Source organism: Schistocerca nitens, chromosome 2 (assembly GCF_023898315.1).
Source record: "Schistocerca nitens isolate TAMUIC-IGC-003100 chromosome 2, iqSchNite1.1, whole genome shotgun sequence".
NCBI classification, from domain to species: domain Eukaryota; kingdom Metazoa; phylum Arthropoda; class Insecta; order Orthoptera; family Acrididae; genus Schistocerca; species Schistocerca nitens.
Window position 1 is genome coordinate 947,142,030 of NC_064615.1, and position 21,030 is coordinate 947,163,059.

The 21,030-nt window shown below is 44.2% G+C and overlaps 1 protein-coding gene across 1 annotated transcript in view; it reads right to left on the reverse strand.

Annotated features, from left to right (window-relative positions):
- LOC126237273 (protein Wnt-6) overlaps positions 1 to 21,030 on the reverse strand; it is a 661,913-nt gene that overhangs the window by 28,111 nt on the left and 612,772 nt on the right. The window contains exon 3 of the mRNA XM_049947203.1: positions 5,544 to 5,660. Within this exon, the coding sequence (XP_049803160.1) occupies positions 5,544 to 5,660 (117 nt within the window). The remainder of the gene's footprint in view (positions 1 to 5,543; positions 5,661 to 21,030) is intronic.

The window sequence follows — 21,030 nt, forward strand, 5'->3', positions numbered from 1 at the left end:
GAGTCATTCCTATTGTACCCAGATGTGAGCAAAGTCAAAGCTTCTGAACGTACAGGACCTGGTTAGAATAAAGAACCCTATACACGAGCGAAGATGACTTCATACCAGGGTACAGCCTATTGGCGTCGGAGATGCATATGCAGGGTGAATGGATAACTTTCAACTAATAAGGGGTAAATGTAACTCAAGTAAACATTTCTGTTGGATGAAACTCTAAGTAATAGTGCAGTGTGCATGCACTGGTGAAGTCAGGAGGCAAACAGAGGTATGGGCTCAAATGGTCCAAATGGCTCTGAGCACTATGCGACTTAACTTCTGAGGTCATCAGTCGCCTAGAACTTAGAACTAATTAAACCTAACTAACCTAAGGACATCACACACATCCATGCCCGAGACAGGATTCGAACCTGCGACCGTAGCGGTCGCCCTGTTCCAGACTGTAGCGCCTAGAACCGCACGGCCACTCCAGCCGGCCCAAACAGAGGTATGAAATGTGTAGACCACAACTAAGACTTCTCTGTAATGAGAAGGTGAGCGCAAATGCAGAAGAGCAGAAGGAAGATGAAGATTTAACGTCCTCCCAACGACGGCATCATTAAACACGAACTGGAGACGCAAATTTGGTGTGAGGGGGAGGGGTAGTTAACACATTTTATCTCTGCCATGCACTGTAAGGTGCTCCTTCGAGTAGGGTGGACCATACGAAATCTTGCGAAAAGGGGAGTTGTTAGTATAACGAGACGATTTTTTTATTTTTTGAGACGCGTGTTCCCGGGCACCTTTTAACCGCATGGATTTACTATGAAGTGTTGAGAAAATTCAGTACATCGTTTGGCGTAGATCGGATGAATCTCATAACAGTTTACAGATATTCAGTACTTCTTGGTTCGTGCATCCTCTTCAGTGTCACACTACGTCTGCTTCTACACACTGCAAGCCGTCTTGCAGACTGTGGCGGAGCATAGGTTGAAGGGAAATATACTGGCAATTATAATCGACTTGGGACCTAATTCCACAACACCAAACTCACCCCACACATGTTACTGGCAGTGTGTCATACGTATTTAATTTTCACTCAAATTGCTCCAAGCGTTCCCGAATATTGCCGCATTCCTTCACGTCACCAGCCTGCCAGCACCACTCGACCCTATAGGAGCGAAGGTTTTTAACCCCATGCTACTTTATTTCAATTAGTAAATCGTATTTGTAACAAGTTTGATGTAAATTACTTTAGGTGTTCCAAAATTATGCTCATTTTTAATTATCACCGCCTTCCCATCTACAGCTCCACACCTATGGTTTCTGGAGTTGTGTCGCTCTACAGCATTTTTTCCTAGTAGCAAGTCACGTATATGGCGAGTTTGGGTGAAACTGTCCACGGTGATATGTGATTTTGTAGGCAGCGTTCACGCTCTTTCGTTAGTCACCCATTGTGGACCACAGCAGTTACTCTGGAAACAGATGTTTTAGTCACAGAAGAGAACACATAGTTTGCACATTTGAAACAGAAGCTAGCGAGGAACGCAATGACTGTGATACTGCAAGTGGATATCAAGTTGTTTGTGTATTCAGTGTTGTAGCGGAATCAAAGACGCCAAAATATCCGGTGCTTTCCGATTTGTGTACTACTGGAAATAGAGGGTGTTTCGTAATTAATGGCTTTAACGCATACAATTGAAAGCACATGAAACTACAAACAAAAAATGTCTAATAAACATGGGCTCTAAAATGCATATCTTAACAGCTATGAGCACTTCTTCATCTTCGATACTGTGAAACTAATCTCTTCTAATTAAAAGATAGGAGCACTTTTTTCAGTAAAAGAGATACGAACAAGTGCTCACAGCTCTTAAGGTATGCACTTCAGAGCCCATATTTTGTGGACTTTTTTCTTTTTTTGGTCCATACTGTCATCTCTCAAAATATGGAAAGCAAAGTGCTTGCAGTAGAAGAGATTAGTTTCACAGTATCGGAAATGAAGAAGTGCTTATAGTCCTTACGATATGCATTTTAGAGCCCATGTTTACTAGATTTTTAATAGAAAGAATATTGTGTACTTTCAGCTTTATGCGTTTACGCCATTAATTACGATACACCTTGTATAAATTACTGCTGATGAAAAGAGAAGCAGTAATACGAGTATCAAGGACTAAGATGGGAAGCGAGTAGTAAGCAAAGAAGGAAAAGCTGAATGGTCGAATAAATAAAGAGGAAAGCTATATGAGCCAGGCGAAGTGGCCGTGCGGTTAAAGGCGCTGCAGTCTGGAACCGCAGGACCGCTACGGTCGCAGGTTAGCATCCTGCCTCGGGCATGGATGTTTGTGATGTCCTTAGGTTAGTTAGGTTTAACTAGTTCTAAGTTCTAGGGGACTAATGACCTCAGCAGTTGAGTCCCATAGTGCTCAGAGCCATTTGAACCATTTGAAAGCTATATGAAATAAACATGAAGACAGTAAAATGAAAAGGAAAGTACATAAAGATGAGACGAGGGATGTAATGTTGCGAGATGAGACTGATAGAGCACTGAAACACAAAATTGGAGACAAGTTGCATGGAACACACGACATTGCCTCATACCAATTAAGGTATTTGAGAGAGGGGACTAGTACACAAGATATGTCAAAAAGGCGAAGTAGTCTGACACAGGAAAAAGAACGCAGTAACTTCAATGCTGAGGAAGGCAGGTGCCGACAAGTACGAATACTACCGAAATAGGTGAAGAGGCCAAGGTTACAAATTGTTAACACGGACTATTTACGAAAAATGCAAAAGCTGTAGAAGTCGACCTCGGGTAAGATCATTTCGGTTTCCAGGGAAACGTAAAAATAAACGAGACAATGCTGATGCTACGGTGCACCATAGAAGGCAGAAAAATAGCCAAACCCACATTTATAGGTACAATGAAATTTCCACTTTGCAGTGGAGCGTACACTGTTTTGAAACTTCCTGGCTGATTAACACCCTATGTCAGACTTGGACTCGAGACAATAACACTTAGTTTTCTAGGAAATGTTCTCAGCGATTGGGCTATCCATGCTCGACTCACGGCTCACCTCCAAGGACTTAATACTTCTAGTACGTCTTTCCAATTTTTGTGGCTTTGCAGAAGCTTTCCTACATTCATTGCTGCACTAGAACTCTTGGTAGAAAGGATATCGTGGAGAAATAACTTCACCGCAGCCTAGAGAATTATTTCGTGAATGAATCTTTCACTTTGCAGCGGAGTGTGCGGTATTTTGAACTTATTGCCAGAGTAGGCCGTGGCTGAACCATTTTGTCCGCGGTATTCTTTTCCCAGGAGTGCTAGTGCCGCAACGTTTGCAGAGCTTCTGTGAAGTTTGGAAGGTAATAAATGGATGTTCTGCGACCTGCCTGGATAGCTCATTCTGAAGGGCATTATCTACGAAAGGCGAAGTTCAGAGTTAGAGTTATTGTCCGGCCTGTTTTATTCTGCGAGGAAGCTACATTTATAGCATTGGTGGATTTAGTAGAAGCTTTAGAGATCGATGATTGGAATACATTCCTTGATATTCTAAGTTATCAGGCATAAAGTAGTGGGAGATAAAGCTTATAAGTGTTGTATAGAAATCGGACTAACGTTTTAATCTGGGAGGACATAAAGGGTGACAGTAAGAAAGACGAGAGTGAAACACACTAACAGTCTGTCCACGACGTTTGGCAGTCTATGCCTTGAGCTTGCTGTGAAGGAAAAGGGGAAGCTGGAAAGGGGATTAAGGTTCAGCAAGAAGAATTTAAAATTTTGACGTTTCTTAATAATATAAAAATCCTGCCAGAGCCGGCGAAGTACTTGGAACAGTGGTTCAACGAAATAGATAGTGTCTTGAAAAGAGGTTATAAGAATATTATCAACAAAAGTAAAACAACGGTAATAGAGTGTAATCGAATTAAATCAGTTAGATTAGAAGATGAGATCATGTTGGTAGTAGACCAGTTTAGCTAATGAGCAGCTAAATAACTGACGATGGTCGAAGAAGAGGAGATATAAAATGCAGACTGGCAATATCAAGACTAGCGACACACTTACTTAATAAAAACTTAATGTCAGGAAGACTTTTCTGAAATTATTTGTCTGGTTTGAAGCCATGTGCGAAAGTGAAAATGTGGACGATGTAACAAAACAATATACCCTTTTGAAATGTCGTGACGAAGAAGAAAATTGAAGTTACATCGTGAGGTATCGTGTGTGTGTGTGGGGGGGGGGGGATGTTTCTGTGTAGGGTAGAGGTGTGTGGGTTAAAAATTACATGGGGAGACCAAGGTTTGATTAAAGTAAGCAGGTTATCATACGAACGTATGGTTCAAATGGCTCTGAGCAATATGGGACTTAACTTCTAAGGTCATCAGTCCCCTAGAACTTAGAACTACTTAAACCTAACTAACCTAAGGACATCACACACATCCATGCCCGAGGCAGGATTCGAACCTGCGACCGTAGCAGTCGCGCGGTTCCAGACTGTAGCGCCTAGAACCGCTCGGCCAACTCGGCCGGCTGCGAACGTATGTTATAGTGTTTATGCAGAGATGAAAGGGTTCGCAGACTGTACACTAGCATGGCAAACTGCGTCAAACCAGTCTTCGGACTGAAGACTACACCTCGTAACTCCGATGGACATTCCGAGGTTTGACGATATTAGAGTTTCCACTTACCACTGCAGCACCACAGTTACTAGGTGGGTAAGGTGAGTCGTGTCACTAGTAAGTGGGCTGCCTCTATGTTGGCACCGCTGTGTGGCGCTTTGAATTGGATCTCTGACAGTGCTTTCTTTGTAAAAGACTCTGTGGCTGGTTCGACTCGTTGTTGAAAGTTAATCGCCAGTAGCGTTGGGTAGTTGGAAGTTAGTCGCCAGCAGTGATGGAAGTACTGTTGGGCAGTTGGAGGTGAACAGCCAGCAGTGATGGATGTTAAAGTGAAAAGTTAGCTTTGATGGAGGGTAGAGGTCTGAAGTGTTAGCGTAGGCCAATGATTTGGAAGTATCAGATTTGTGGATTGAAAATTATTCACGATAATATATCTTTGTGCTGGACGTCAATGACGATTTATATTTGTGTCTGAACTGGATGTCACATTATTGAGTTAAAAAATACATTATTTGATTTGCAACAAAATCTTTCCTTTGCTAACCACATGCCTATTAGTAGTTAGTGGCTTTAGTAGTTAGAATCTTTTATTTAGCTGGCAGTATTGACGCTCGCTGTATTGCAGTAGTTCGCGTAATCTAGATTTTTGTAAGTGCTCAATGAAATGTATAGGTTATTGTTAAGATTTCTTTTTAGTCAGGGCCATTATTTTGAATTAATTATTTGAAGTCAGGTTGTAATTTTTTGGAGCAGTCAGACTGCGTTGCACTTGAACATTGTGGGTCAGAGTTGACACGATAAGAAAAATAAAGAGAAAGTAGTCTCAGTACGTTCAGTTTTACTCAGCTGTTTCAGAATCAAATAACGTAGAAGGTTCATCTACTCAGTCATTCAGCAATTTAAGTACAGATTCACACATTTAAATAAAGAAGTTCCGCACTCACCTTTGATGGCCTTGTCACAGCTGCACTCGATGAGCTCGCCCATGGAGCAGGCCCGCGTCACGGCGAACGTCACGCCCGCCGCCGTGATGGCGTTCACGAAGCCCGTCTCGCGCGTGTCTGAAACGCAAACACACGCTGCACACCTCCCACGCACACTGCTCACTGCATACTACACCAGACGGCAGCGACTGAGTAACGCCACGCTGCACGGTATTCAAGAGCGTCTACCACAGCCTTCTAGCCTACACACCGACGTTCATTTTTATACTGTTAATAACATATTTTTAACTCGCCCTAATGAGCTGTGGTGGTGATAACTTCTTTAGTTCCCGAGAATGAATAACAAAATTTTTACACAAATTGTATTTTGTTAAAATTTTCTCGGGGTATCAGCCTTGCGGCAGCGTCCAGTGGAAGCAACGTTATAAAATTATAAACAGCCGATCAGTTGCAATGGATAAAGAAATTCTTTACCTAGGTTTCGACAAATATAAATTTGTCTTCTTCAGAAGGTAGCCTAAGGACAATGAACATCATAGCTTACATTAGAAAAGTATGAAACTTAAGCCAAGAATAAATTGTAACACAAATTAGAGAACTCTTGCATCACAAAAGTATGATAACGACGACTGGTACTTAAAATTTTACATTAGGAAGGACTAATGTACCATCGCCGTTTTTACAATTGTCGGCATAGATCCATTTGTCAAAAATGAAATATAGCCCTAGAATTAGGGTTTGTCACGTAAATATAAAATAGTTCATGGATCTTGCAGAGCTCACAACCGACTGAGTGTAATCGGCGAGCGTAGTTACTCTGAAAACAGGGTAGGTTGCGCTCGTGCCGAGAAACATGTACCAATTGGCGTACAAAGGCAACGTGTAAATTATCAGTATTAATAACGTCCTAAGGTAAAGTAACAATAAAAAAAGAAGGAAATTAACACTCCAGTTATAACAGTATGGGAGCATTGCTACAAATAATGTAGTTATACGACGGCAGTTCAATAAGTAATGCAACACATTTTTTTTCTCGGCCAATTTTAGTTGAAAAAACCGGAAATTTCTTGTGAAATATTTTCAAACATTCCCGCTTCGTCTCGTATAGTTTCATTGACTTCCGACAGGTGGCAGCCCTGTACGGAGCTGTTAAAATAGCGTCTGTAACGGATGTGCGTTGCAAACAACAGGCAGTGATCGAGTTTCTTTTGGCGGAAAACCAGGGCATCTCAGATATTCATAGGCGCTTGCAGAATGTCTACGGTGATCTGGCAGTGGACAAAAGCACGGTGAGTCGTTGGGCAAAGCGTGTGTCATCATCGCCGCAAGGTCAAGCAAGACCGTCTGATCTTCCGCGTGCGGGCCGGCCGTGCACAGCTGTGACTCCTGCAATGGCGGAGCGTGCGAACACACTCGTTCGAGATGATCGACGGATCACCATCAAACAACTCAGTGCTCAACTTGACATCTCTGTTGGTAGTGCTGTCACAATTGTTCACCAGTTGGGATATTCAAAGGTTTGTTCCCGCTGGGTCCCTCATTGTCTAACCGAACACCATAAAGAGCAAAGGAGAACCATCTGTGCGGAATTGCTTGCTCGTCATGTGGCTGAGGGTGACAATTTCTTGTCAAAGATTGTTACAGGCGATGAAACATGGGTTCATCACTTCGAACCTGAAACAAAACGGCAATCAATGGAGTGGCGCCACACCCACTCCCCTACCAAGAAAAAGTTTAAAGCCATACGCTCAGCCGGTAAAGTCATGGTTACAGTCTTCTGGGACGCTGAAGGGGTTATTCTGTTTGATGTCCTTCCCCACGGTCAAACGATCAACTCTGAAGTGTATTGTGCTACTCTTCAGAAATTGAAGAAACGACTTCAGCGTGTTCGTAGGCACAAAAATCTGAACGAACTTCTCCTTCTTCATGACAACGCAAGACATCTCACAAGTCTTCGCACCCGAGAGGAGCTCACAAAACTTCAGTGGACTGTTCTTCCTCATGCACCCTACAGCCCCGATCTCGCACCGTCGGATTTCCATATGTTTGGCCCAATGAAGGACACAATCCGTGGGACGCACTACGCGGATGATGAAGAAGTTATTGATGCAGTACGACGTTGGCTCCGACATCGACCAGTGGAATGGTACCGTGCAGGCATACAGGCCCTCATTTCAAGGTGGCGTAAGGCCGTAGCATTGAACGGAGATTACGTTGAAAAATAGTGTTGTGTAGTTAAAAGATTGGGGAATAACCTGGTGTATTTCAATGCTGAATAAAACAACCCCTGTTTCAGAAAAAAAATGTGTTGCATTACTTATTGAACTGCCCTCGTACATCAAACAAGCAGGTGGCGCTTACGCCGAAAAACTTACGCCCAGTCTCATATACAGCCAAAATACAAAAAATTACATTACTACATTACTGAAGCCCACAAGGTATATATGTCAGAACTTTAAAATTGACAATGGCTCTTGTCAAGAAAGAATTACGAACACTGGTACACGATCCTGTTAACACATATCCACAGGGAAAACCAAAATTTTAGAGCCAGGCAAAATCACATAAGGGCCGATGCAGTAGGAAACATACATCGTGAGAAAACCACCATTACTTAAGGGGTGGTGAGCTTAAAACATTGAAGGTGCATCATAGCTTCCTCAGGAAATAAACCACAAAGGTTACCAGCATTAATGTTATACCATAAACAGTACAGGTTTAAAGCCTTCGAAGAATTGTCTACAAGCAAGGTTCAACTGGTCTTTCAGGATATTACCGTCCTTGAGCTCTAGATGTTTGAAATTTTGTAACTCTTCCCACAGATCTAATCTACGCCCTTTGACTTCTCTGTGTAGGATAACAGTGTCTTCTAAATGTTTAGCGTATGACTGGCTATCAGGAGGTGTTCAGCAAAAGTAGAACTGTGTATATTGGCTCCTTTTTTACCTAATAGGTGTTCTTTATATCTTTTTATTACGTGGAACCGTTGCTGTTATGCAGCTATGTTTAAAATATGGAAGCAACGATCCTACGAGTTTTTTATTCACCTTCAGGCGATGTGTAGCTCTTGGACGGCAGTCTCCTCTGTCTAGATAATAACGGGCGGACTTTTGAATAGACATAGGCCATGGGCTGTGCAAAGACGTTCCGTAACTTTGTCGTCAAAGAGACGGTGGAAACAAGAATAACTGTCGATCTCGTCAACCTTGACAGCGATTTTCAACTACGTTCATCATGAGATAAGGCGTTAGCTCAAATTAATCAAGAAGACTTCTGTCTCAGAGAGAGGTGAGGGCAGCGGACAGAATGTCCATATGGCACCGGGACTCAACACTCAATTTCCGCATAACCACCTCAGATCAGAATACTCTCTTCTGGAGGAACCATTTGGCCCACTCGATTCCCTTACACCAGAGCAGACTGCAATACAGTAATTATGAAAGGCCATACCCGACAGGAAAACGACAGTTCCCCTGAGTACGACGACTAGTTAACTCGTTGAAACGTTTTTTCAAGGCAACCCTGCTACTCGTTTCATGGCCCGAGAAAATCACACCAATGAAATTCACTGCGAAAGCTTAGATTCTCACATGACACATTTTCAGTAGGCCTTGTAACGTTCCCGAGCAGATCCTAAACGTTTCTTGTCACATGTTGAAATTAACGTGGCAGACGCCACTGTGCATTAATATCGATTTGCGTAAAAGTTAGAAGATTCTCTACTTGCAGATCACTATTTTTTTTTCTTTTTGGTTTTCGTCTCATATATTTAAAGAAGCAGTGACAACTAACTAAGCGTTTCCTTTGTAAATAAAGTAACGAACGTCACAATTGCCAACAATCCCAACACGCCAACCTAAAACTCATGTAGCAGAGTGATAGGAGACTCATGTCTGACTCGTAAGAAAAGTCAATAATAGCTATCCTCACTGGTCAGGACGTTTCAGTGTTTCAGTACTAGGTAACATTACTAACGACAGTAACCTGTTAATATCGGCATCACCTTTCAGATTTCGCACGTAATAAAGAAATAACTTAAAATAACTCCACACTTAAGGCGTAACAGATTGGACTCGGCACAAGTGTATAAATTTGTTGAAGGAAAGTACGCTGTAAGTTAACGCCAAGAACGATTTACGTCTTCATCTTGGTTCTCGACTTATCAGTAGCATCGAACATAAAGCGGATATAGTAGAAAGTATTTGTATAGAGCAGCTAAATCTAAATATATTGCACCTAAATTTATTGCAAATTGAATAGCAGAGGATAGTTTCATCCATTATTAACGATTTACCGTGCTGCATGACACGTCTATTCAATGAAAGAAAAATGATTGACTGTCTCTATACGCGTCCCAATATCTTCTATGTTATTTTCGAGACTCCTATACTAGATACACTATGGTAGCAGCAGAACTGTTACACATTCTCCCTCGAACGCTGGTCATGTCTAGTTCATAAGCACTTCAAACGCTGGACTAATACTCTAGTCGTAGTCACACTACTGTGTTGTGTGCGAATTGCCTTACGGACACACTGCACTCCTCCCAGAACCTTTCCAAGCAAATCTGAATCTTCATTTTCCTTACCTATCACAAATTTTACATGGTGGGCCATTTAACGCGTTCCTTAATAACACCCTTAAACATGTGACTTGCTGCAGATATTCCGCGCTAGGACACTGTCATTATCTCATCTACATCCAAACTTTGCAAACCACTGTGTAGTGTGTGGCAGAAGGTAAATCGCATTCTACCATGTATCTTCTCTTTATACTCGTGCGTGGAGCGCTAGAAAACAGATTGTCCCAATACCTCTGTGCACGCCGTAATTTGTCTAACCTTGTCTTCACGGTCGTCACGTACGAAGTTATTTTATATCCCCGATTTCCTCTTTCAATAATGGTTCATGTAACATTATAAGTAGGCTAAAGCGAGACATCTGGCATGCATCTTACAGCGTCAACCACTTCAGGGTTTTCAGCGTTTCTGCGACGGTCTCCCATGAGTCAAATAAACTCCTTCAGTAGACCTGACTTCTTGTCTGTGGCAGCCTGCCGTGGCCGAGCAGTTCTAGGCGCTTCAGTCCGGAACCGTACCGCTAATACGGTCGGCCGGGCGGGGTGGCCGAGCGGTTCTAGGCGCTACAGTCTGGAACCGCGCCACCGCTACGGTCGCAGGTTCGAATCCTGCCTCGGGCATGGATGTGTGTGATGTCCTTAGGTTAGTTAGGTTTAAGCAGTTCTAAGTTCTAGGGGAGTGATGACCTCAGAAGTTAAGTCCCATAGTGCTCAGAGCCATTTTTTTGATACGGTCGCAGGTTCGAATCCTGCCACGGGCATCGACGTGTGTGATGTCCACAGTTATTTAGGTTAAAGTAGTTCAAAGTCTAGGGGACTGGTGACCTCAGATGTTAAGTATCATAGTGCTTAGAGCCATTTGAACCATTTTGACTTTGAAGATGCCAGACTGACCATCTACACTACTGGCCATTAAAATTGCTGCACCACGAGATGACGTGCTACGGACGCGAAATTTAACCGATAGGAGGAAGATGCTGTGATATGCAAATGATTAGCTTTTCAGAGCATTCACACAAAGTTGGCGCCGGAGGCGACACCTACAACGTGCTCACATCAGGAAAGTTTACAACCGATTTCTCATACACAAACAGCACTTGACCGGCGTTGACTGGTGAAACGTTGTTGTGATGCCTCGAGTAAGGAGGAGAAATGCGTACCATCACGTTCCCGACTTTGATAAAGGTCGGATTCTAGCCTATCGTGATTGCAGTTTATCGTATCGCGACATTGCTGCTCGCGTTGGTCGAGATCCAATGACTGTGAGAAGAATGTGGAATCGGTGGGTTCAGGAGGGTAATACGGAACGCCGTGCTGGAACCGAACGGCCTCGTATCACTAGCAGTCGAGATGACAGGCATCTTATCCACATGGCTGTAACGGATCGTACAGCCACGTTTCGATCCCTGAGTCAACATATGGGGACGTTTGCAAGACAACAACCATCTGCACGAACAGTTCGACGACGTTTGCAGCAGCATGGACTATCAAGCTCGGAGACCATGGCTGCGGTTACCCTTGACAACGCATCACCGACAGGAGCGCCTGCGATGGTGTACTCAACGACAAAGCTGGGTGCACGAATGGCAAAACGTCATTTTTTGGGTGAATCCAGGTTCTGTTTACAGCATCATGATGGTGGCATCCGTGTTTGGCGACATCGCGGTGAACGCACATTGGAAGCGTGTAATCGTCATCGCCATACTGGCGTATCACCCGGCGTGATGGTATGGGTGCCATTGGTTACACTTCTCGGTCACCTCTTGTTCGTATTGACGGTACTTTGAACAGTGGGCGTTACATTTCGGATGTATTACGACCTGTGGCTCTACCCTTCATTCGATCCCGGCGAAACGCTACATTTCAGCAGGATAATGAACGACAGCATGTTGCAGGTTCTGTACGGGCCTTTCTGTATACATAAAATGTTGGGCTTCTGCCCTGTCCAGCACATTCTCCGCATCTCTCACTAACTGAAACGTCGGGTCAATGGTGGCCGAGCAACTGGCTCGTCACAATACGCAAGTCACTACTCTTGGTGAACTGTGGTATCGTGTTGAAGCTGCATAGGCAGCTATACCTGTACACTCCTTCCAAGCTCTGTTCGACTCAATACCCAGGCGTATCAAGGCCGTTATTACGGCCAGAGGTGGTTGTTCCGGGTACTGATTTCTCAGGATCTATGCACCCAAACTGCGTGAAAATGTAATCACATGTCAGTTCTAGTATAATATATTTGTCCAATGAATACCCGTTTATCATCTTCATTTCTTCTTGGTGTAGCAATTTTAATGGCCAGTGGTGTGTATTCAGTTATTTTTCTAAAGATTGTTTTGCAAGCTACTTCCTTTGTTGACATTTTCCGTCGATTCTTCCAATGAATCTCATTCTAGCATCTACTTATTAGCGATTAATTTTATGTGGTCGTTCCTCTTCAAATCGCTCCGTACGCGTACTCCTACGCATTTAAAGGAACTAATTACATCCAGTTTCATTGCAGTCACGTTGTAGTAAAATGACGGACCCTTCAGTCTATTAGCAAATTGTTACATTGTTTTGAGGATCAATTGCCATTTCCCGCAGCATGCGTCGATCCTTCGCTACAATTTCTAACACCGTAACTTCTCTGTATACAACAACATCACCCACGAAAAAGCGTCATGGAAGATCCGCCATTGTGAAAATAATCGTCTTATAACTCTCCTTTGCGGTATGACCGAAGTTACTTTTACGTCTGAGGACTTGTCTCCGTTCAGAATGACGTACTGTGTTTAGTTCGCTAGAAAGTCATTAATCAATTCACACAGTTGATCTCACATTCCGTGCTCTCGTATTATCTTCATTAGGTGGCAATGCGGAACTGTATCGAATGCTTTCCGCAAGTCAAGGAACACGGCATCAACGCGGGCATCTAGTTTGTGGGTCCCGTGGACGTACAGAGCGTGCTATGTTTCCAACGATCGTTGTTTGCGTCGTCCTTGCTTCCTATAGATGGGACTTCCGGTTTCCATAAGTGTCATAATACACTAGCGTAAACATGTTCAAAAATTCTGCAACAGACCGATGTCAGAGGTATAGTTTTGTGCGTCTTTTCGATGGTCGTTCTCGAAAACGGGAATAACCTTTACTTTTTTTTCTACCACAAGGAAAGCTTCGCTCCTCTAGGGACCTACGGCACACTGTTGCTAGAAGAGGGGCACGTTCTTTCGCATACACTGCTTAGAATCGAACTGGCATCCCGTCAGGTGTAGCGAAGTTCCCTGTGTTGAGCGATTTCAGTTGTTTTTCTATCCTTTGGTGACATTTCGTTATCTGTTATTCTGTCGAACGTGTGACGATTTAAAGGAGACACTATAGTGTGATCTTCGTCTGTGAGACAGGTTTTGAAAAAAGACGTTTAGTATTCCGACCTTTTCTATGTCATCCTCTGCTTGAATGTCATTATGAAATGTATCTGCAGCTGCCATAACGTACAACCATCACTTTTGTAATGGAATGACGGCAACGAACGTTTGTGGTAGACTGTTATTCGAACCCAGATTCCCCATTACATCATTCTTCTGACCAACAAAGGCACTGTAATATCAGATCAACCTAACTAATCAATATATTAAATTAAGTATTACCACGGTCAAGACAACATATGTAACAGATGTAATCATACACGCAGAAGGTATAGAGAGAAGAACTGTCACATTACATGTAAGTCAAATTGCTAACTCTTGTTTCTTCCATTACATCATTAAATACACATTTAATTTCAATTTAAAAGACATCCACAACCTATTCTATATACTCTTATCTCATTTATTATCATTACCAAAGCTAGCTATATATACTATGTGCTCAAAAGTATCCGGACACCTCCAAAAACGTACGTTTTTCGTATTAGTTGTATTGTGCTGCCACCTACTGCCAGGTACTCCATATCAGCAACTTCACTAGTCATTAGACATCGTGAGAACACAGAATTGGGTGCTACTCGGAACTCACGGACATCGAATGTGGTCAGGTGATTGGGTGTCACTTGTGTTATACGTCTGTACGCTAGATTTCCACACTCCTAAACATCCCTAGGTCCACCGTTTCCGATGTGATAGTGAAGTGGTAACGTGAAGGGACACGTACATCACAAAAGCATACAGGCCGACCTCGTCTCTTGACTGACAGAGACCGCCGACAGTTGAAGAGGGTCGTAATGTGTAACAGGCAGACATCTATTCAGACCATCACACAGGAATTCCAAACTGCATCAGGATCCACTGCAAGTACTATGACAGTCAGGCGGGAGGTGAGAAAACTTGGATTTCATGGTCAAGCGGCTGCTCATAAGCCACACATCGTGCCGGTAAATGCCAAACGACGCCTCGCTTGGTGTACGGAGCGTGAACTTCGGAGGATTGAGCAGTGGAAAAACGTCGCGTGGAGTGACGAATCACGGTACACAATGTGGCGGTCCGATGGCAGGGTGTGGGTACGGCGAATGCCCGGTGAACGTCATCTGCCAGCGTGTGTAGTGCCAAAAGTAAAATTCGGAGGCGGTGGTGTTATGGTGAGGTCGTGTTTTTCGTGGAGGGGGCTTCCATCCCTTCCTTTTTAGCATGGCACTATAACAGCAGATGCCTACACTGATGTTTTAAGCACCTTCTTGCTTCCTACTGTCGAAGAGCAATTCGGGGATGGCGATTGCACCTTTCAACACGATCGAGCACCTGTTCATAACGCACGGCCTGTGGCGGAGTGGTTACACGACAGTAACATCCCTGTAATGGGCTAACCTACACAGAGTCCTGACCTGAATCCTACAGAACACCTTTGGGATGTTTTGGAACGCCGACTTCGTGCCAGGTCTCACCGACCTACATTGATACCTCTCCTCAGTGCAGCACTCCGTGGAGAATGGGCTGCCATTCCCCAAAAGCCTTCCACCACCTGATTAAACGTATGCCTGCGAGAGTTGAAGCTGTCATCAAGGCAATGGGTGGGCCAACACCATATTGAATTCCAGCATTACCGATGGAGGGCGCCATGAAATTGTAAGTCATTTTCAGCCAGGTGTACGTATTATAAAATTTTCAACAAGAAAAATTTATTATTAATAAAACTGAATATGTACGATATAATATATAAAATCACACAGTGTACTACCTGCTATATAATAAAAGGTGTCCGGTCTTTACTTGATAAATAAATAATAAACAAATAAATTTATCCTCTGATGCCGTCCAAGCAATTTTCGAATAAAATGTCTCCCCTGTACTGAAATATATATAATGGATGTACGAGTGCAGCTTGCAGACATATGGTTGACGACATAGGGAAGTTTGGGTCTGGCTGTGATTCGTGCTCGGATGCCTAACGTTTTTTTTTTTCGTTTTTTTTTTTTTTTAAATTAGCTTACTGGTAGTAAGACCGCTAGCGATAAGCGGGAAATCCGGGTTCGAGTCTCGGTCTGGCACAATTTCTCATTGTCGTTATCCCATCATACAGCTGATGGTTGTCCATATTCGCAATTGCGAATACATATCATGTATTTCATGACGGCTGTAGTCGTCGCGTGCATCGTACTTGTGAACAACACGGGCACTGCAATATCGTAATGCTCAAATGTTCAAACGTGTGTGAATTCCTAAGGGACCAAATTGCTGAAGTTGGCTAATGGCTCTGAGCACTATGGGACTCAACTGCTGAGGTTATTAGTCCCCTAGAACTTAGAACTAGTTAAACCTAACTAACCTAAGGACATCACAAACATCCATGCCCGAGGCAGGATTCGAACCTGCGACCGTAGCGGTCTTGCGGTTCCAGACTGCAGCGCCTTTAACCGCACGGCCACTTCGGCCGGCAATTGCTGAAGTCATCGGTCCCTAGACTTACACACTACATAATCTAACTTATGCTAAGAATTTGGCTTGTTAAGTTTTTGTTTGTCTGTGAGACACTGGCTACGTTTAAATTGTCAGTGAAGCTTTCTATTACGAATGTCAGACCACAGCGGGTCTTTCCCATCCCTTACTATTTCGCTCGGGACATACCTGTCTAAAGCGTATTGTGCGATGCCACTGAACATTGTCCACTGATGCTCAACTTCGTTAGTGTTGGTGGTGAAATTTTCGTGATCTGTCAGATAATCTCAAATCTGTCTCTTGTTGCCTTTACTACACATAAGATCTTTCTGCTTCTCTTGATACTCCCAATTACTGCTCTATTCTCTCATATGATCGCTGATTCCCTGTTCTACGCTGAGCCTTACGGGTCGGGTCTGGTTAGTCACCAGTAGGTCTGAGAAATTGCCTTCATGAGTCGGTTCTCTGATTAACTGCACATGGTAATTTCTGGATAAGGCACTTAGAACAATTTCGCATGATTCTCCGTTCCCGCTCTTTACTTGAGTCTCCCAGTCTATAGGTGGCAAGCTAAAATCTCCACCTAAAACCATGATATCAACAGGAAATTTACGTGAAATATTCCCCAAGTTTCCTCTCAACTGCTCCAGAATTACTGCAGTTGAGGGGGCTATAAAAACGTACTACGGCCATTTTTGATGCACCTTTAACATTTACTGGTATCTTCACCCACATTATTTTACATTCTGAACCTGTATTTATCTCACTAGACATTTACGTATTTCTTATCGCTATTAACTCGCTTCCAAGACTTTGCGCGGATTCAGTGATGATTTGGGCAGCCACATCGTGCTATTGCATTAGCACTATGGTTACTGTGTAAGGTCGCATCATAGCCAAAGATCGTGTGACTATTTTGGATGACTGCGTTAATCTTTTGGTTAAATGTTTGCTCCATGATGATGCTGTTCACACAGCCATCGTCGTCCAGGATTGGTTTTGCGAGCACGAGGGCCAATTGACCCATCTTCCCTGTCCATCACAGTGACAAATCTCAATGTTATTGAGCTTTTGTCGTCAGCTTTGGCTAAAGGGTGCGTAATCCCTATCCGCCTCCAACATCGTTACGTGAAATGACCTCTAGGTTGCAGGAAGAACGATACAAGATACCCTTGAAAACCGTACAGTACCTGTATTTAGCTATTACGAGACGACTGGAAGCTGTTTTGAATGCCAACGAATTTTCTACGCCATATTAGTCATGGGAACGTGCGGTGTTTGCAGTGGTTCCATTTCTTACGCCACACCTTGTATATGCAGTGTAAGGCACGTTGTGGTGTCTTGCGGAAAGTACTTACGGTACCACCATTTTCCCTCCTTCCCTGTTCTGTTAGTAAGGGAGAAATTATTGCAGGTAAACAACCGTAAAGAGCTCTAATTTCTCTAAGTTTTTTGTCGTCGTCATTTTCTGAGATGCATGTGGGAGAAAGTAATATGTTGCTGGATTCTGTTTAGAACATGAACCCCTCGATATTTCAACGGCATAGTAGTTCTGTTTGTTTGTTTTGTTTTAGGGCGCAAAAACAACTAGGGTCATACATGCCCACGTCAGAACTGTAGAACACATCTACATCTACATCTACATGGATACCCTGCAAATCACATTTAAGTGCCCGGCAGAGGTTTCATCGAACCACCTTCACAATTCTCTTTTATTCCAATCTCGTGTAGCGCGACTGTGCTGTGTGAAGGTTGTGGTTGGTTTGCATTGTTAGAGTATATGCTATTGTAGTGTTGGGCAGTTGGCTGCTAACAGCGCGTAGCGTTGCGCAGTTGGAGTGAGCCGCCAGCAGTGGTGGATGTGGGGAGAGAGATGGCGGAGTTTTGAGAGCGGACGATCTGGACGTGCGTCCATGAGGAAGAGTAAATTTGTAATACTGGATATTATGAACTGATATATATATATATATATATATATATATATATATATATATATATATATATATATATATATATATATATATATATATATATAATTTTTCTAAGGGGACGTTTCAGATTGAACACCTATAGCCTTCCGTACGAGGTCTGATTTCCCTTATTTTATCGTGGTGATCGTTTCTCCCTATGTAGGTCGGTGTCAACAAAATATTTTCGCTTTCGGAGGAGAAAGTTGGTGAATGGAATTTAGTGAGAAGATTCCGTCGCAACGAAAAACGCCTCTCTTTTAATGATTTCCAGCCCAAATCCTGTATCGTTTCTGTGACACTTCCTCCCATATTTCGCGATTATATAAAACGTGCTGCCTTTCTTTGAACTTTTTCGATGCACTCCGTCAGTCCTATCTGGTAAGGATCCCACACCGTGCAGCAGTATTCTAAAAGAGGACGGACAAGCGTAGTGCAGGCAGTCTCCTTACGAGGTCTGTTACATTTTCTAAGTGTCCTGCCAATAAAACGCAGCATTTGGTTAGCCTTCCCCACAACATTTTCTCTGTGTCCTTTCCAATTTAATTGTTCGTAATTGTAATATCTAGGTATTTAGTTGAATTTGCGGCTTTTAGAGTTGCTTTAAGGCACTCACGTGGATGACCTGACAGTTTTCGTTATTTAGGGTCAACTGCCACTTTTCGCACCATTCAGATATTTTTTCTAAATCGTTTTGCAATTTGTTTTCATCTTCTGATGACTTTATTAGTCGATAAATGACAGCGTCATCTGCAAACAACCGAAGACGGCTGCTCAGATTGTCTCCCAAATCGTTAATATAGATAAGGAACAGCAAAGGGCCTATAACACTACCTTGGGGAACGCCTGAAATCACTTCTGTTTTAGTCGATGACTTCCCGTCAATTACTACGAAGAGAAAGAAGCTCTAAAAACGACTACACGTTAAGTCCAATCGAAGGAAGAGAAATCAGCCAAAAACAGGGACATAGCGAAAGGTTTATCAAATACGCCATAGGGCAACGGAGGTCATTAGCTAAAAATTAAATGGCCTTCGTCATATTGGTACGACGGATAAAAAGTAAAGCGCGCGTCGTTCGCTAAAACGGACGATAACGCACACGGCAAACACAAACAAGAAGTAAGTGGTTAAAAAAGAACATTGCGTAAGGAAATGGCGGACCGTCAAACGTTGAGCGCAATGAGTACATAGTGGTAGGGTACGATCACTTAACAAATGGCGATGGCTAAAAGGCCAGTGCCCGATACGCAACCTGGCTGAAATGATCTCCTCACGGCGAGACTGCCAAGAGGAGGTCGTCCAAGCCGCTGGGAGAGGCTTAATCACCCGGAGCTTGTTCCCATGAATGGAGGACCAGTGACACCACCTGCTGACAGATGGCAACACCATCATCGAGGAAATGTAAGAAATAGTGGGCCACCGAAGTTTAAGCCCGCAAGACTCTCGCGCTTAGTAAAAGATCACATGACGAAACTCGGCGCCCTTCTTTGGGTGTTACCAACGTCTTCTATTAATGGAACTAGTTAAGGCTGCCATACGAAGAAGCAATGATTCCCACCGAAAGGGGGCGGACTGGCAGCAGCTTTGTACGCCGCTCTTCAGCCTACAGAATACTTAAAAACGTAATAACAAGATAATAAAAAATAAAAGCAGGCTATAAAAACGGCGACTTTTTACATTTTAAAATGGCGGAAATTTGAGGAAGTTAAAATATAAAACGGAGGGTTGGCGATGTTAGTTAAGACTCACAGGAAGCAGACTGGTACAGTAGACGACAGGCAACACTTCGGAAAAGACGCACAACGCCTAACATTCATTTACAACAGTGCACTAAAACGTCGGCAATGAGATGACTCACCACAGACTAAGGCAGATGTGGGGGGGGGGGGGGAAACCCGGATAGATGGGGGGAAAAGGGGGGAGGAGAGGAAAAACCAAAGGGGGGGAGGGCGTCATAGTCTTTCTCTTACCCATAGAAAATAGCATCCTGCCATTTAGTCTACGTGATAGTATCGAATAAATAACTTATGTGCCCAACATAAATTAGTCCACCTTTCAGCAGAAGGTAAGTGCCCACTGATGGCTGCCTTACCGCACGTGTGTGTGGAGAGACGGCGCCCGCCTCGGCTGGCCAATGAATAGCAGTGGCCCTAGACAGCCTGCATTGAGCGCGACGCAGGAAGCAGTGTAACGCGATACGTGCCGCGTAGAGACAGCGCAGCGGTGAGAAAGCGAGCGAGCACAATGAGCCAGCCTACCCCCCACCCCACACGCGTCTAATTAACACTTAGCGGCGCTGCGCGCGTCTCACGCCGGTTCACAAGACTATAAGATGTCGATTTCCCACCGAGACGAATCGCACATCTTCCCAGTATATCGCTGCGACCCTTTCAACGGCTCGCGCACGTCGCGTATGCGGGATCTGGGAAGGGGAGGAGAGTTCCTGCCTGCGTTCGCGAGGCACGTATTGAAATGCAGATCAAAAGCGTGGCCAAACAAGCGGGAGGGAGCGGCGTGCGTGCGGGCTGCCCTGCTTCGGGGAAGGAGGGGGGGGGGGCAATTACTCGGTGGGGGCCACCGCGGGGACCGACGTGAATGACAACCGGGCCCGGATAACGAGGCTGAATGCGCGTCCACCTGCCGCATTCACGTGTCTCGCGCTGTCCCGTCCCGGCGCTCAATGGCCGCCTTTGACGACGTGACAGCCACTCACTGCAATTGATACAGCGGCTGGCTAGCGGGACGCTGGGACGTTGGGACGCTGGGACGCGGCCCCGGCCAAAAAGACGAGCGGAACCCAGCGCCTAGAGCCCAGCTGCCGGCCCGCCGGCCGACTCTGCCAATTAGCGCCCCCCGATGTAAACACAGATAAACGCGGATCCGCCACGCCGCTGCGCGCCGCACAGCAGTGAGAAGAGAGGATAGGCGACGCACCGGCGAGACAGGGGGCAACGAACGCCGGAAATCCGGGACCCCCGTTTCTCTTACTCTGACACGGGTGACAGCCGCTGTTGGGGAAACGGCTCGCACCGTCCAGGATCTTGTCAACATTCTGGAAGGCCACTTACGAAACAATTAACACTCTTCTGAGAATG